Raw genomic sequence first — 16793 nt, forward strand, 5'->3', positions numbered from 1 at the left:
AGGGCCTGAAAAAACTGTAACGACTCCCTAGAGATCTCCTGCAAGGATAAGCACTTATCAGCTCTATCATTAACTAGAATAGGGATGGAATTTCCATGTCTTCTTGCTTTCACCAAGTTGAAGAAGAAAGTAGTGTTCTTGTCCCCCTCCTTCAGTCAATCAATACGAGCTCTCTACTTCCATTATATTTCTTCCCTCAGCTCCCATTCCTCAACCACCTTGACAGCCCTGTCCTCCTTCCTAAGCAAGTCCTCAGACACCCCATGCTCTCTAATTTCACTGGTGATCCCATTCAACACAAGTTGAGCAACTTTCTTAGCATGAAAAATATTCCCGAATCCCTATCGGTTCCACTGTTTAAGCTGAAACTTAACAAATTGTAAATTCTTGGAAAAAGAGTACATGGTAGTGCCAAAGGCTGACCTCACATGCCTCCACCACTCCGCTACAAGAACCTGCAAAGTAGGATCCTGAAGCCATATAAGTGGGAGTTTGAAAGGAGAGCGAGCTACCCGAGCCAAAGAAGAAACCATCTTGATGGGCCAGTGATCTGACCCTCTCCAGTCAATAATCTTAGTACTTGTGGGCTACCCTCCACCAATCCAAAAACTAGAGGCTAGAAAATGATCCAACCTCTCTGCATTCCAATACTCTCCCACCCTCCAATTGTTCCAAGTGAACAAACCATTACCCGACTTAATGTCAACGAGCTGCAACAAGGATACACTATCCTGAAAAAGGAAAGAAGAAGGTTCCTACCACATGACACCCCCCCTCTTTTCACTCAACTCAAGAATGGCATTGAAGTCTCTTGCCATAATCCAAGGATGAAAAGGGGCCAGCCTTTGCATACAAGAAATCTGAGACCATAAGTGTTGCTTACCCTGAAAATCTGTAGGGGCATAGATGTTAGAAAACAAGATGAACTTCCTAGTCTCAAGACTAGAAATAACCCCGGATAAAGAAGATCTAGAGGCAACCCACCAGAGAGGGCAAAATCTTAAAGGGTTCCAAAGATAGGCCACCCCTCCAAAGGAACCAGCTACCCCAACACACTGACACTCGCCTCGCCCCCATAGCTTTGGCACTAGACCCATCATACTCTCCACTGAAAGTTTAGTTTCTTACAAGAATAGGACATCAGGTGAATGATTCCTAATTAAATCCCGAACAAAATTTTGTCTAGGGCCACTGTTCAAGCCCCTCACATTCCATGAAAGTACAATCATTCTGGGGGATTGGAAAAGTGAGAATCCAAAGTCTTCACTGACCCTAACTCAACCAAGTTCTCCCCCATCAATTTGATCTTATCCAGATCCTTGTTTCTGCAAACCTTTGAGCTCTTCTCTAAAGCACTTTTCTTAATATCTTTCTGATGCAGACCCAAGTGAGTGGAGGACTTATTACTTTTCACCCTAGCCGGTTCCAATTTCAAATCTATCAGAGAACCTTCCCCCTCAACCAAATTCACCTCAAAACTAGGAGTGAGCCCCAACTGGACCCCTACTAGCTGATTCATCTCCATCTGTTGGCTTCCAACCACTAGCAGGGTCTGGGTAGAGTCCTCAATTACTCTTTTTGGAGCCCCCCCTGATGCACCATGATCCAAAGGGGTTAACCCCAAATTTACTTCCTGGTGGCCAAGATCATCCAGGACCTCAAATTTGTTGAAGGAATCCTCCTCCTGTCTCTCCTGTAAGGACATCTTTTGTCCTTGGTTCCTGTTCTTTGTCTTAACTGAGACAAAACCATCAGCACCCTCAACCTTGACCAACATGGCAACTTTCCCTTTCTCATCCCTATCTAGGCTCGGGTCTGACTGCTGAGGTTGACGCACCGCCAGTTTATATCTAGGGTACTTACGCTGTAAATGACCATACTCATGACACAAACAACATTGAAATGGTAAAGTCTCATAATCTAACTGTTGAATCCAAGAATAAGAGCCTACACACATATCTATAGCATCTAGCAATGGTTTACTAAGATCAATTTCAACATAGATACGCGCAAGGGTCGTTACCTTTCTCCCCAGGGTTTGCATTGAAGATCCCACTGGCCTCCCAATCAAAGTAGAAGCATCCATAGCACATCCTCCTGACAACATTCCACAAGAAAAGGTGGTAATCGAACCCACACTGGAACCCTATTTGGGAGATCCTTAGAAGGATTAAACCCCGCATGCCAAGGTTTGATGAACAAACCCACCTGGTTGTAAAAATATGCGCCTCCTTCAAAGACCCTATTGCGATCCTCCATGTAATTGAAAGTGACCATGAAGTAGTTATTTTCCAACAACATAATCCCCATTTCCCCTTCCGGTGCCCAAGTCCGTTGCGCCCAGTTTTTTAAAAACTACAAGGAAACCCTCATTCCCAAAAACTTGCAGTATAGCGAGTGTTTTGAAAAATATTCAATGTCTTCAGCTATCATCTCAGGAGGAATAACTAGCTTCAGCCTCTCACTGCATCTCTTCAGACAACCATTAATCTTCATAATGCGAGAGCTACCAGCGCTCCCAAGCCCAGAATCTGATGAGAAAATATTATTGTTAAAATTCTTCATACTCTGAAGTGGGGGTTTTGAGCCCACCGCAGCATGGAAATCCATGGCCGGCGCAACCTGTGAGGCCTCACCACCAAAACTCGACATCGTAGCACCAAAATAAATTAAACACGAGGGCCAAGAACCCACACCCCAAAAGGAGGCACGACACCCAAGGCACCACCCCACCCAAGCACCACAAAAAGAAGGGGCCAGTCGACACCCCTAGGCTCACGGGAAACCCACGAGCCACAGCAAGTTGGAGCCCCACCCTTGCGCATTCAAAGCTCCGCCCCCATGCAGCCTAAGCTTCACCCTCACGCAACCAAAGCCCAGCCCCTGCGTAGCCTAAGCCTTGTCTGCCAACCCCCGTTGCTCCCCCCACACCCACAGCCGAACCCAGCACAACCCCCGCTGCTACGACACTCCCCTGATGCCCTGCACAACTCTCCCCCACCGCACCTGCAACTAAACCACCCACGAGCTAGGGCCTCGAAACCCTATCTCGGTCGCCCGAGAACCCCCGCACGCACACCATCCCAATCTCCTTCCTCTTTTTCAAACAATTAGTAGCTATTTTTATTTTATTTAAAGAAGCTACTTTTATTTAATTCTTTTTAATAAAAGATGGTATGAAACATCTAAATAATTGGATAACAAAATAATAATATTTTAAAACGTCTCCAAATGCTTAATTTGTGGTATGTATTAAGAGTAACTTCTCTTATTATAAAATTTGATGAATTTTTTTAAATAAATAAAACATTAAATAAAAAATCTAAATTTTCAAGTAAATTATAAAATGTATATTTTAATAGGTTTTTTTAATAAAATTTATTCATAAAAATGTTTAATATTTATTTTATTGATTTATAAAATTTGTTTGAAGAAAGAATTTTTTTTTAAAGTAATTTGAATTAGTCTTGAGAATTATAATTTGTACCAAAAAATATATATATTAAAATTGAGTAATTGACAAAAAAATATATATTAAAATTGATTGAATTTAACTAGATTTATTTTGGCTTTAATATAATGTCAATATTGATTATTTTGATGATGACAAAATCTCTCTCTCTCTCTCTCTCTCTCTCCATATATTTCACTAATTCTATCTCCCTAACTCTCTATCTATCTCCCTATCCACCTATATCTTTCTATATTGCCCTCTATCTATATCTCTCTCTACCTATCTCTCTTATATATATATATATATATATATATATATATATATATATATATATATATATATATATATATATATATATATATATATATCCCTATTTCCTCTCCCCCCCGCTCTCTCTCTCCCACTCTATACCTCTACATCTCTTTGTTTGTCTATCTCTCTCACTCTCTCTCTTCCTCTATATCTCTACATCTCTTCCTCGTATTATATATATATATATATATCCCTATTTCCTCTCCCCCCCGCTCTCTCTCTCTCTCTCTCTCTCTCTCTCTCTACCTCTGCATCTCTTTGTTTGTCTATCTCTCTAATCTATATATCTCTCTCACTCTCTCTCTTCCTCTATATCTCTACATCTCTTCCTCGTATTTTCTTACACCTCTCTCTCTCTCCCCCTCTATATTTCTCTCTTTGCATCCCCCTCTCTACTCTCTCTCCATGTCTCCCTATTGCAAACATAACATGGGTCTATTGCTAATTGAGCCCGACTATCTTCTTGAGTTTAGAATTTTCTTGCACAAACAACATCATTTTCTAAATGACTTATGAATTGACCTCATATATTAAATAAATATATGCAAAAACAATAAACCAAAATTTTCTCTAATTAACATTTGACACCTTTTTACGCCGAAGGCGTTCCCTACTATGAAGTGAAACAAGCTGATTTCCACATCCAATGGTCAACAATACTGGAAAAGGATGCAAGACCATTGGGGCGTTGACTGTCGTTGGATCTTTCCTACCGGTTTTCTCTCTTTTCGCATTAAAAGCGTTTGCCTGCCTTGCTCTTCATTTCATTGGATTTTTATCGTTTTCTTTTTTACCTAATGATATTCCCATCGACGAGTGCTTCTCGTAATTAGTGAAGAATAAACATTAAAGACGTTACGTGCTTTGACAATACAAATGAATTTGCCTTTTCTTTTTAACCTTGCATGATACGTACTGCATTTTTACTTTTTATGCTAACTTGAACTAATTCTTTATCTTATTAATAAAACATAACTTTTTAAATTTAGTTTTATTTATTTATTTTACTTATAATATATATAAATAGTTATTGATTTCATATTTAGAACTTTTTAAACATTATTTACATTTTTAAAATTTTAATAATTATTATATAAAAATATACATATTAATCAAATGAGAGATTTAAAGTATTATAATTTATTTTTAATATATGTGTAAATAATAAGGTTTCAATATATATATTTTAATTATTTATTAATTTAATAGATTTATTATTAAATTTTTAATTTGTTATTTATATTTATTTTTAGATTTTGATATGTTTAAACTTTACATTTATTTTATTTTATTTTAATTATTAATTTGTCCCACTATTTCTCTCCCTCTCCCTCTCTCTATATCACATTATATCTCTATCTACTATCACTCTATCTCATCTTCTATATCTTTCTCTATCTCCCACTTTCCCTATTCTTCTATATCTATCTCTCCCTCTCTATCTCCCTACCCCTTTCTAACTTTATATCCCCTCTACCTTTCTCTATATTTCTATCTATTTGTTTGCCTCTTCCTCTCATGTTCAATTATCATCTATCTATCTACTGTTGGTATTTTGGTATGGTTTTGTCATTGATGTCAACACCTACTAAAACTCTAGCACTTTGGAGATCCAGCAACATTCACTAGCAAGCAAGTGACTTTTGCACAGTCACCGGTATATGGCACACCGACAGGATATAATGATCACCAACACTTGGAATAGCATGGAAAACACTCGGTAATGTTGAAGACATCGATTGGACATCTTAACTTGGAGAATAGGTTATTGGCATATTTGTTGTTACCGGCAAATAGGTCCAGGTTATGCACCGGCAAGTTTATCTTTTCCAGATCAGCACGACACTCTATGGAGATGATTAATTATTGTTGTAAATGCATTAAGCCAACATGTTGAATCAGTTATTGCATCGGATATTGTATTTTTTGTAAATGATTTATTGTAATATCTTGTAGAGCCGACCTACTAAAATTAGTCTTAGGTTATGGTATAAATGTAAGATCTTATTTGTAAAGATCATGTGTGGAATGCGAAATAAATTTGAGGGAAGGTATACGCGAGATTAAGCAGAGCTATACGTGCAGACATCATTTGAAGGTGAAGCTAGGTTTTTGTGAAAGCATATCAGAACTACACTGGTACTGAATCAAGTATATGAAGATGCTACTTTGAGCAGTACATTTCTATTGGATTTAACCATCCAATTGTAGTCAGTGTGACTCCCATTTGTGATTGAGCAGTGAGCTCTAGGCGCTTGGCCTTTCTACATGTGCAGACCCCATTTATGTACATTTACTATCTACAGTAGTATCATCTGATTGTGGCTAAGGTCTCCCACCATGGTTTTTACCCTTATAGGGTTTCCACGTACAAATATTGGTGTTATGTGTTGTGGATGACTTTGTCTTTTTGTTTCATGCATTATTCTTTGCCGGTATTACATATATTTGTTAAAACTGTCAACCGGTATAACAGACTAGTTCATTGGTATTAACTAATAATTTGGTTAAGTTGTTTTGGTTTAAATAATATTAGTCAACTGATTCACCCCCCCCTCTCAGTTGCCTCCAGGACCTAACAATTGGTATCAGAGCTTAGTCCTCTTTTGCAGAAGTTTAACAACTTGAGGAGATCCAATGTCTACTAACTATTTCAGGAAGGACAGTCCTAAACTTGATGGAACCAACTATGGCATATGGAAGATCAGAATGGAGACACATCTGAATTGCATTGGAAAGGACATTTGGGATGTTACAAAGAATGGTTATACTCCTGCTACTTCCAATCAGCCTAATCCACCTAACTTGACAAAAGATGAAGAAAATGATTGCAAAGCAAGAGAAGCACTTTTGAGCGCATTGACAGATCAGCGAATCATGGGATTATCAGATAGATCAGTTGCTAAAGCTATTTGGGATCATTTGGAAACACTGAATGAAGATTCCATAGTCAAAATTGCAAAACTTGAAAGCTTCCGGGTCAGGTATGAAAATTTGAAAATGGAAGAAGAGGAAAGGATTTATGCTTTTATGGAAAGAGTCAATGAAATTGTTTTGGGTATTAAATGTTGTGGAGGCACCTTAAGTGAAGATGAAATTGTTTCAAAAGTTTTAAGAGGATTGCCACCAACATATAAAATGAAGGTTACTGCTATAAATGAATTAAAAACAATGTCTAATACATCAGTAACTAGGGATACATTGATTGGAAAACTTTCAGCTTTTGAAATTGAGGAATTTGGTCTTATTGCTACTATAAAGACAGATTTAGCCTTCAAAGCATCAACATCATCTACATCATCATTTGACAAATCTGATTGGAAAGCCTTTTATGCAAGAGAACTTGAGGAAAGCAAGAAAGAAAATAAAGAACTTGAAGAACTTGAAGCACTATTTGCAAGAAAAATGCCTAAAGGTCCAGTTGGAAGTAAGTATGAAGGTAAAAAACCCTTTAAATGTTTTAACTGCAATAAGATTGGTCATATGGCTTCAAGATGCCTTGATAGACATGCTAAATTAAGAGAAGAAGCTAGAAGAACATACAAGCCTAATCCTGAATATTAGAGATACAGATTTAAGAAGAATAAAGACAAATCTTATTATGTTGCTGATGAAGGAGTGACTGATGATTCTGATGAAGATCCAACAGACAATGGATGGGTTTTTGTTGCTATAACAGAAGATCAACCGACACCTACAATCCAACCGGTAGAGCAGGCCTTGGCAACTAGAATTGAAGTAAAGGATGAATGGATCATTGATTCTGGATGCTCACATCATATGACAGGAGATAAAGGTAAATTCTTGAACTTTCAAGATTATAATGGCAGCTTAGTGAGATTTGGAGATGACATAGCTTGTCAAATCAAAGGTAAGGGTTCAATATCTCTTGATGGTAAGCATAATACTGACAATGTCTACTATGTTGAAGGTTTAAAACATAATCTTTTAAGTGTTGGCCAATTAGTTGAGAAAGGATTTCAGTTACAATTCAAAAATGGAAAATGCAAAATCATGAATAGAACTGGTTTAGAAATTGCAACCGGTAATCAGACTAGAGGTAATATCTTTCATTTGAATAACAATGAAAAGACATGCTTGATTGCACACATTGATGAAAGTTGGTTATGGCATAAGAGACTCTGTCATGTAAACTTTGATTGCATGGTAAAAATCAATACTACTAAGGCAGTTAGAGATTTACCTAAAATTGTCAAACCTCACAATACAGTATGTAAGGAATGTCAATTTGGAAAACAAGTTAGAGCTAGTTTCAAAAGTATTCCAGAAAAATCCAATAATGCTCTTGATTTAATTCATACTGATTTATGTGGTCCAGCTAGAACTAAAAGCTTACAAGGTGATAGATATTTCATGCTAATCATTGATGACTATTCTAGAATGTGTTGGGTTACTTTTCTCAGAAAAAAATCAGAAGAACTTGGAAAGTTTAAATTGTTCAAAGCAATGGTGGAAAATGAAACCGATAAGAAAATCAAATGTTTAAGATTAGATCAAGGAGGTCAATTTACATCTAAGGAATTTAATGCATTCTGTGAAGTGAATGGAATTAGAAGATAGCTATCAGCACCTTAGACACCACAACAGAATGGAGTTGTTGAAAGAAAAAACAGACCCATCTTGGATGCAGCTAGAAGTATGTTATCAAAAGCAAATCAGCCACATGTATATTGGAGAGAGGTAGTAAGTACAACGGTCTATACATTCAACAAATTTCACATCAAAGGTGAAATTGGTAAGACCCCTCATGAATTATGGTTTGGTATTACTCCTACTCTTAAATATTTTAGAATATTTGGAAGCAAATGTTACATTAGAAGAGATGAATACATTGGGAAATTTCATCCTAGAAGTGATGAAGGAATATTTCTTGGTTATTCATCTAAGAGTAAAGCATATAGATGTTTTAACAAAAGATTGCAGAAAATTGTTGAGAGTACAAATGTAAAGATTGATGAACAATTCAGAGGAACTTCAAGGTATATAGATTCTGAACTGGCAATAGAAATTCTAACAAATGAACCTACATCTAATCCATTAGTACAGAGTGAAGATCCAGTTACACCGATATCATCTGAAAATTCCACTGTGACTGAGGAACAACAACAAACAAAGACACCCCAGTATGTAAGATTGAATCATTCTGAAGATCAAATAATTGGAAACAAGTACAAAGGAGTTATGACAAGAGGAAGATTGGCAAATGAAGAGGTATGTCTTATTTCTCAAATTGAACCATCATCAATTAATGAGGCATGTGAAGATAAATATTGGACTAAAGATATGGAAGAAGAATTAGAACAAATTAAGAAAAATAACACTTGGACATTAGTTCCCCAACCTAAAGATAAAAATGTAATTGGAATAAAATGGGTATTCAGAAATAAACTTAATGAAGATGGTAAGGTTATCAGAAATAAAGCAAGACTAGTGTGTAAGGGATATTCCCAAAAAGAAGGAGTTGACTATAATGAAACCTTTGCACCAGTAGCTAGAATTGAGGTAGTTAGATTATTTTTGGCCTTTGCAGCACACAAGAACTACAAAGTATATCAAATGGATATTAAATATGCATTTCTGAATGGAGATCTTGAAGAGGAAGTTTACATTGAACAACCTGATGGATTTTCCTTGACAGATAACAAAGATATGGTTTGCAAGTTAAGGAAAGCTTTGTATGGATTGAAGCAAGCTCCAAGAGCTTGGTATGCAAGACTAGATAAGTATCTTTTGAAGATTGATTTTTCTAAAGGTAATGCTGACAGTAATCTATACTATAAAGTGACTAATGATGACATCTTGGCTATAGAAGTTTTTGTTGATGATATAGTCTTTGGAGGAGAAGATGGATTGTGTAAAGACTTGTCTATTAAAATGCAACAAGAATTTGAAATGTCTATGATTGGTGAAATAAGATTCTTTTTAGGATTGCAGATATCTCAGACTAATAAAGGTATATTCTTGAGTCAATCAAAATACTTAAAAGAGTTACTTAAGAAATTTGGGATGGAAAACTCTAAACTAATAAGCACACCTATGACTACAAATGACAATCTATCTTTAAGGGATGAATCTACACCTGTTAATCCAACAGGGTACAAATCTATGATAGAAGGTTTATTGTATTTGACACAAACAAGACCTGATATTATGAATGCAGTATGTATTGTTTCAAGATTTCAGAGTAATCCTAGAGAAAATCATGAATCAGTAGTAAAAAGGATTTTTCGGTACTTATAAGGCACTACAAATCTTGGATTATGGTATCCTAGAGATGAAAACTTTGACTTATGTGCATACACAGATGCAAATTGGGCAGGAGATATTGATGATAGAAAAAGCACCACCGGCAAAGCATTTTTTCTTGGAAGTAGATTAGTTTCTTGGTTGAGTAAGAAACAAGGTTGTACATCTTTATCAACAACGAAATCAGAATATGTTGTAGCAGCAACTAACTATACACAGGTACTATGGCTTAAACAAATGTTGAAAGATTTAAAGGTAAAATGCAAGGAACCTATAACTATTGATTGTGACAACACAACAACAATTGATATATCTAAGAATCCAATATTACATTCTAAAACAAAACATGTTTCAATCAAACTGAATTTTCTAAGGGATAATGTGGAAGCAAAAGAAATAAAACTGGTTTATGTGAATACTAAAGAACAACTTGCATATTTTTTCACTAAACCTTTGCTTAAGGGGACTTTTGAATATCTTAGAGAACATCTTGGGGTCATACCCCCACCAGTATATACTTAGAGAGTTGATACTTGTCATCAATCGACAGAATTCACAAAGAAATCTTTTACTCCGGCTTTGATGAGGAAGCTACATCACAGGGGGAGTAGTTGGTATATTGGTATTTTGTATATGAACTTGGTTTTGTTGTAACTTTGGCATTTGATGTCAAAGGGGGAGTGATATATATGGAAAAACACATTATCTTTTAGTATGGTACACAAGGAAACTCATGTTACTCTCAGGGGGAGAGATTGTTGACCTTTATTGGTACTTTGGTATTTGACATTTCTGTTTTGGCACTTTGATGGTTTTTCCATCTTGTGTTGCCGTCAATGCCAAAGGGGGAGATTGTTGGTATTTTGGTATGGTTTTGTCATTGATGTCAACACCTATTAAAACTCTAGTACTTTGGAGATCTAGAAACATTCACCGGCAAGCAAGTGACTTTTGCATAGTCACCGGTATATGGCACACCGACAGGATATAATGATCACCGACACTTGGAATAGCATAGAAAACACTTGGTAATGTCGAAGACATCGATTGGAAATCTTAACTTGGAGAATAGGTTATTGGCATATTCATATTTGCATATTTGTTGTTACCGATAAATAGGTCCAGGTTATGCACCGACAGGTTTATCTTTTCCAGATCAGCATGGCATGCTATGGAGATGATTAATTATTGTTGTAAATGCATTAAGCCGACATGTTGAATCGGTTATTGCATCAAATATTGTATTATTTGTTAATAATTTTATTGTAATATCTTGTAGAGCCAACCTACTAAAATTGGTCTTAAGTTATGGTATAAATGTAAGATCTTATTTGTAAAGATCATGTGTGGAATGCAAAATAAATTTGAGGGAAGGTATATGTGAGATTAAGCAGAGCTATACATGCAGACATCATTTGAAGGTGAATCTAGGTTTTTGTGAAAGCATATTAGAACTACATCGGTATTGAATCAAGCATATGAAGATGCTACTTTGGCAGTACATTCATATTGGATTTAACCATCCAATTGTAGTCAGCGTGACTCCCATTTGTGATTGAGAAGTGAGCTCTAGGTGCTTGGCCTTCCTACATGTGCAGACCCCATTTATGTACACTTACTATCTGTAGTAGTATCATCTGATTGTGGGTAAGGTTTCCCACCGTGGTTTTTCCCCTTACAGGGTTTCCATGTACAAATATTGGTGTTATGTGTTGTGGATGACTTTGTCTTTTTGTTTCATGCATTATTCTTTGTCGTTATTACATTTATCTGTTAAAACTGTCCACCGGTATAACAGACTGGTTCACCGGTATTAAGTAATAATTTGGTTAAGTTATTTTGGTTTAAATAATATTAGTCTTGACTGATTCACCCTCCCTCTCAGTTGCCTTCGGGACCTAACGTCTACCTTCCTCCCCCCCCCTCTCTCTCTCTCTCTGGTTATCTCTTCATCTCTCTCCACCCCTATATATCTTCCCCTATCTTCCTCTCTCTCTATATATATATCACTACCTATCTCTATATTTATCTCTGTGTGTGTGTGTGTGTGTGTGTGTGTGTGTGTGTGTGTGGTTATCTCTTCATCTCTCTCCACCCCTATATATCTTCCCCTATCTTCCTCTCTCTCTCTATATATATCACTACCTATCTCTATATTTATCTCTCTCTCTGGTTATCTTTCTCTCTCTCTCTCTCTTTATATATATATATATATATATCATCTGTATCTATCCCTCTCTCCTCTATCTTTATCTCTCCCTACTCTTCTCTCCATGTAATCCTATCCATCTCCATCTTCCTCGCTATCTCTATCTCTTTACCACTCTCTCACTCTCTCCCCCCTCTCTCTTTCTCCATATATCTCCCTCTCTATCTCCTTTTATCCATGCCTCTCTACCATTATCTCTGTGTGTCTTTACATCTCTATCTCACTATCTTGTTATCTATTTCCCTATTCCTCTACCTCTACCTCTCTATTTCTCTTCCAATATATCTCTATCTTTCTCTCCACCTCTCTTTATCTCCCGTGTTTCTCACTCCCTACTCTCCATCTCTACTTCTCTTTATTTTTTCTCTATATATTGCCCCTTGATATATCTCCTTATATATCTATCTTTATTTGACCATCTCTCCTCTCCCCCATCCTCTATATTTCTCTATCTTTTCCTCATTATATCTCCCTCTCTATCTCTCTATTTATTTGTTTCCCTCTTCCTCTCTTTCTCTATTTTCATGTCTACCTCTATCTCCCTCTCTACCCCTATATTCACTTTTCTTGCTTACCGATTCAACTTATCTTAATACATTATTTAATTCCTTGTAATTGGCTTTTATATATTCTTTGGCGATTTCTAGTATGAAATGGACATGCCTGATTGCAAAAATCAATGGCTAATAGCACAACAGAAGAATGTAAGACGATTTCAAAATTTTGAACCATTAGATGTTCAAATTTTAATTTACTTTGATTTTTTTCTTCCGATTCACCGCTATGACAACTACCTACCACAATCCACAAGAACAAGAAAAATATTCACCATGTTCCTTGCGGGCCTCATGTTTTTCATGTTTTTCACTTCATAGTTCATTCTTACCAATAAGTTTATTTTGCAAATATCAAGATGCTATATAATGGGTATTTAATGCCTAATCGGATAACATGGGCACGTAACCCTTACTGTCAAAAACAAATAGTTCATATTAAAAATAAATTCCTTTTACTTAAAAAAATTTAATTGATTTTTATTTTATTTTATTTATTATATATAAAAAATAATAAAGTTAAGGTATAAATAATTATTAAATTTAAGTTTTTATTGAAACAAAATTTAAAAAATTGGTATATATAAATATTTTTTAAAAATTTAATCATTAATATACAAGAATATATAATAAATATAATATATAAATAATAAATTATATATTTAAAACTTTTTTATTTTTTTTATTTATTTATTTTAGTAATTATTATTTTATTTTTTTGATAGGTAATACGCTGAAGCCTCAATATTATTATTATTATGTTTGATTAGATTGACCCATGACCTTCCCCATTATGGAAGGCCAAGAGTCACAACTTAGAATTCCACTTTAGATGTCCCTATTGGGAATTGAACTTGGGTCTCCAAAGTGAGAACCCAATGTTTTAACCAGTTAAGCTCAACCCCTTGGACTTTATTTTAGTAATTATTGTATTACAATATATAAATAATTAGTTTTAGAAATATTAATTATATTAAGTTTTTTTTTCAATATTTTGGTTTGTTTGATTTGTAAACAAAACATGAGCCTTTTGGTGATGGATCTTGATTATATTCCTGATTCAAAGGTTTTGTTTTAGTTGTGTTTGGATACCTATAAGTGGATGTATAATTGTTTCAAAGCTATTGCTTCTCCATTCAGACCTCCTTTGTGCAAATGCCACCATTCACTATATGACCTACCAATTGAACTCATGGACTACAAATGTTTGAAAAAATGTCTTCCATATCTCTTCAACGTACCTATTGCACACTAAGGTGCGATTGCTAGTTGATATATCTATTACACACCAAGATGTGATTGCTAGCTTATAAGTCTCAAAATAGGGCATCGTGACCTTGAGAGTACACGAAATTGAAAGGACTGAAATCTAGAAGACATAGATGTCCCGTCGGAAATGGCGTTTCAAACTGAACAGTTTTAATTGCTTCGAATTTATGCACCCGCGAAAGACGCATCAGATGCCACGCTTCACGCTCGGCTTTAATGCCTTTTACTTTGGACGATGGCCGACCGATTACAGGGAGAGCTTACTCATTCAATCCTACCTATTTTTTTGGTGCTAAAAAGCCAACATTAATATTCAACTGAACAAATTGATGTACAATAATTCAACCCAAAAACCATTCTAGAAACAGTCTTTATCACAATCGAAAAAAAATCTGATCAGGAAATATATTCCACAGTAAAGTAAAACTTGTTAACCACGGTTAGACAATTTCACGACAAGCTGCTTTAAATACATAGATCAAGTATCTGTAAGTCAGGCTACCCAATTATGGCGTGGCTTAATCCCCCTGTAATGCAGTTGGGTTTTTCACTCATCTTCCTCTGGATAATATACAGATTTATCACAAAAAATAAGAGAAAGAGCGACAAGGGAGAGTTGGGATTGCCACCAGGGCCACGGCCATGGCCGGTGGTAGGCAATCTCCATCTTTTGGGAAGTCTTCCTCACAAAGCTTTGGCTAAGCTGGCAACCAAGTACGAACCCGTCATGTTCCTACGCCTGGGCTCGGTGCCCACGGTGGTGGTCTCTTCTCATGCAATGGCCAAAGAGTTTCTTAAAACCCATGATTTGATCTTCGCCAACAGGCCCCTACATCGGCGGGCAAGTACATGACCTACGAGCGCAGAGACGTGGCGCAATCCCCTTACGGAGAGTAGTGGTGGCAGATGAGAAAGCTGTGCACAATCGAATTGCTGACACCGAAGAGAACGGAGTCATTCAGGTGGGTGAGGGAGGAAGAGGTGTCCGCCATGGTCAGATCTGTGTGGGAGGAGAGCCAGCACGGCGTGCGCCTTGTCGATCTCAGGAAGCACATCTTTTCTGTCTTACTCAATATTGTGTGCAGAATGTTTGCAGGGAGAAGTTACTCCGACCATCAACTGAGCGGAGGGCAGGGGTTTTCACAGATGGTGGCTGAGATTATGCATCTGACGGGAATAATTGTTCCAGGAGACTTCATTCCCTCTCTTGCTTTTCTCGATTAGGGAGGCTACTGCCGCCGCATGCAGCCTATCAATAAGGTATTCGATGAGTTTGCTGACAAGCTCATCGATGAGCACATTGAGCGAAGAAGGGTAAAAAAGTCGGAAAAACCGGACATTGTGGACGTGATGCTGAACATGGCTGAGATCGGAAGTGCGGAGATACAAGTCTCTTGGCTTCACATCAAAGCAATCATCACGGTCAGTAATTGTCATGGACCCTCAGAAACTACTAGCTCTTTAGAATTGTCAAATTGTGGAACTATTCATTTCGCTAATACCCAATTGCCAAATTTCTGCTTAGACCTCACTAACAAACCGAGTTCAATTCTATCGCAGGATATGTTAATTGCTGGAGTAGAGACATCTACCACAACTTTAGAATGGGCAATGACTGAGCTGTTGAGAAACCCTCAAGCAATGTCAAGGGCACAAGAGGAGATTGAATTAAAGGTTGGAAGAGATCGTATAGTAAGAGAGAGTGATCTGGTAAGCTTAGACTACTTGCGATGTTTGGTGAAGGAAACTCTTCGACTACATGCACCAGCGCCCTTGCTCATGGCACACGAGTCCACCCAGGGTTGCAATGTTGGAGGATACTACATTCCACCAAAAACAAGGTTCTTTGTGAATGTTTGGGCAATCGGAAGGGATGAAAGAGTTTGGGAAGATCCTTTAGAATTCAAGCCCGAGAGATTTATTGGCTCAAGCATAGATGTGAATGGCCACCACTTCGAATTGTTCTCTTTCGGAACAGGAAGGAGAGGATGCCCTGGGATTTACATGGGGTTTTCTTCTGTTTACTTGGTTGTGGCTCAGCTCATACATTGCTTTCATTGGAATGTGAGAGGGCGATTTGGATAGGGAGGAAACATTTGGATTGACCCTACCAAAGAAGTTTCCTATCTCTGCTTTTCCCTCCTGGAAGCTCACGACTGACAACCCATCATAAGGTTGGATGTACAGTTGGGAGAAAAACTACTGATTGCTATTTAATTGTGTGAAGGTTCTGTCTCTTCTTGTTGATTAACTATCAGTCAGTCATCCATATAATCAGTCATCTCGTCATTGTAATTGTATGTTTATGTTAAAGGTTAGGTGAATTACTATATAGACATATAGTCAGCCATCTTGTCATTGTAATTGTATGTTTATGTGAAAAGTTTGATTAGACCCTCAATATTTATGTGGAAACTTAGATGAGGCTCTCTCTTGTTTGTGGTTTACTAAATAAAATTAAGGAATGAATATTTAAATAATATTAATAGAAGTTTCTTTCTTTAAATTAAAATTTAAAAATCTTTTAATCTAGTGAGAAACAAGTGTCATAATTATCTTGCTATTGTAATTGCATGTTCATGTGGAAGGTTAGGTGAGGACCTCCATGTTTATGTGGAGAGAGGTGAGGCCTTCCTTCTTACTATCGACTTAGTAAATAAAATTATTGTAATTGCATGAAGGTTCTACCTCTTATTATTGGTTAACTACTAGTATAGACATATAGTCA

At 36.7% G+C, this 16793-nt stretch overlaps 1 protein-coding gene across 1 annotated transcript; it reads left to right on the forward strand.

Annotated features, from left to right (window-relative positions):
• The first annotated feature begins 14560 nt into the window (after positions 1-14560).
• On the forward strand, positions 14561-16466 carry LOC131072885 (cytochrome P450 71AU50-like). Its single transcript, XM_058009180.2, has 2 exons — positions 14561-15487; positions 15626-16466. The coding sequence occupies exons 1-2, from the start codon at positions 15308-15310 to the stop codon at positions 16148-16150; spliced, it is 705 nt and encodes a 234-aa protein (XP_057865163.2). The 5' UTR covers positions 14561-15307; the 3' UTR covers positions 16151-16466.
• The last annotated feature ends 327 nt before the right edge of the window (positions 16467-16793 follow it).

The sequence above is a fragment of the Cryptomeria japonica genome, chromosome 11 (assembly GCF_030272615.1).
Source record: "Cryptomeria japonica chromosome 11, Sugi_1.0, whole genome shotgun sequence".
In the NCBI taxonomy this organism is placed as follows: Eukaryota; Viridiplantae; Streptophyta; class Pinopsida; order Cupressales; family Cupressaceae; genus Cryptomeria; species Cryptomeria japonica.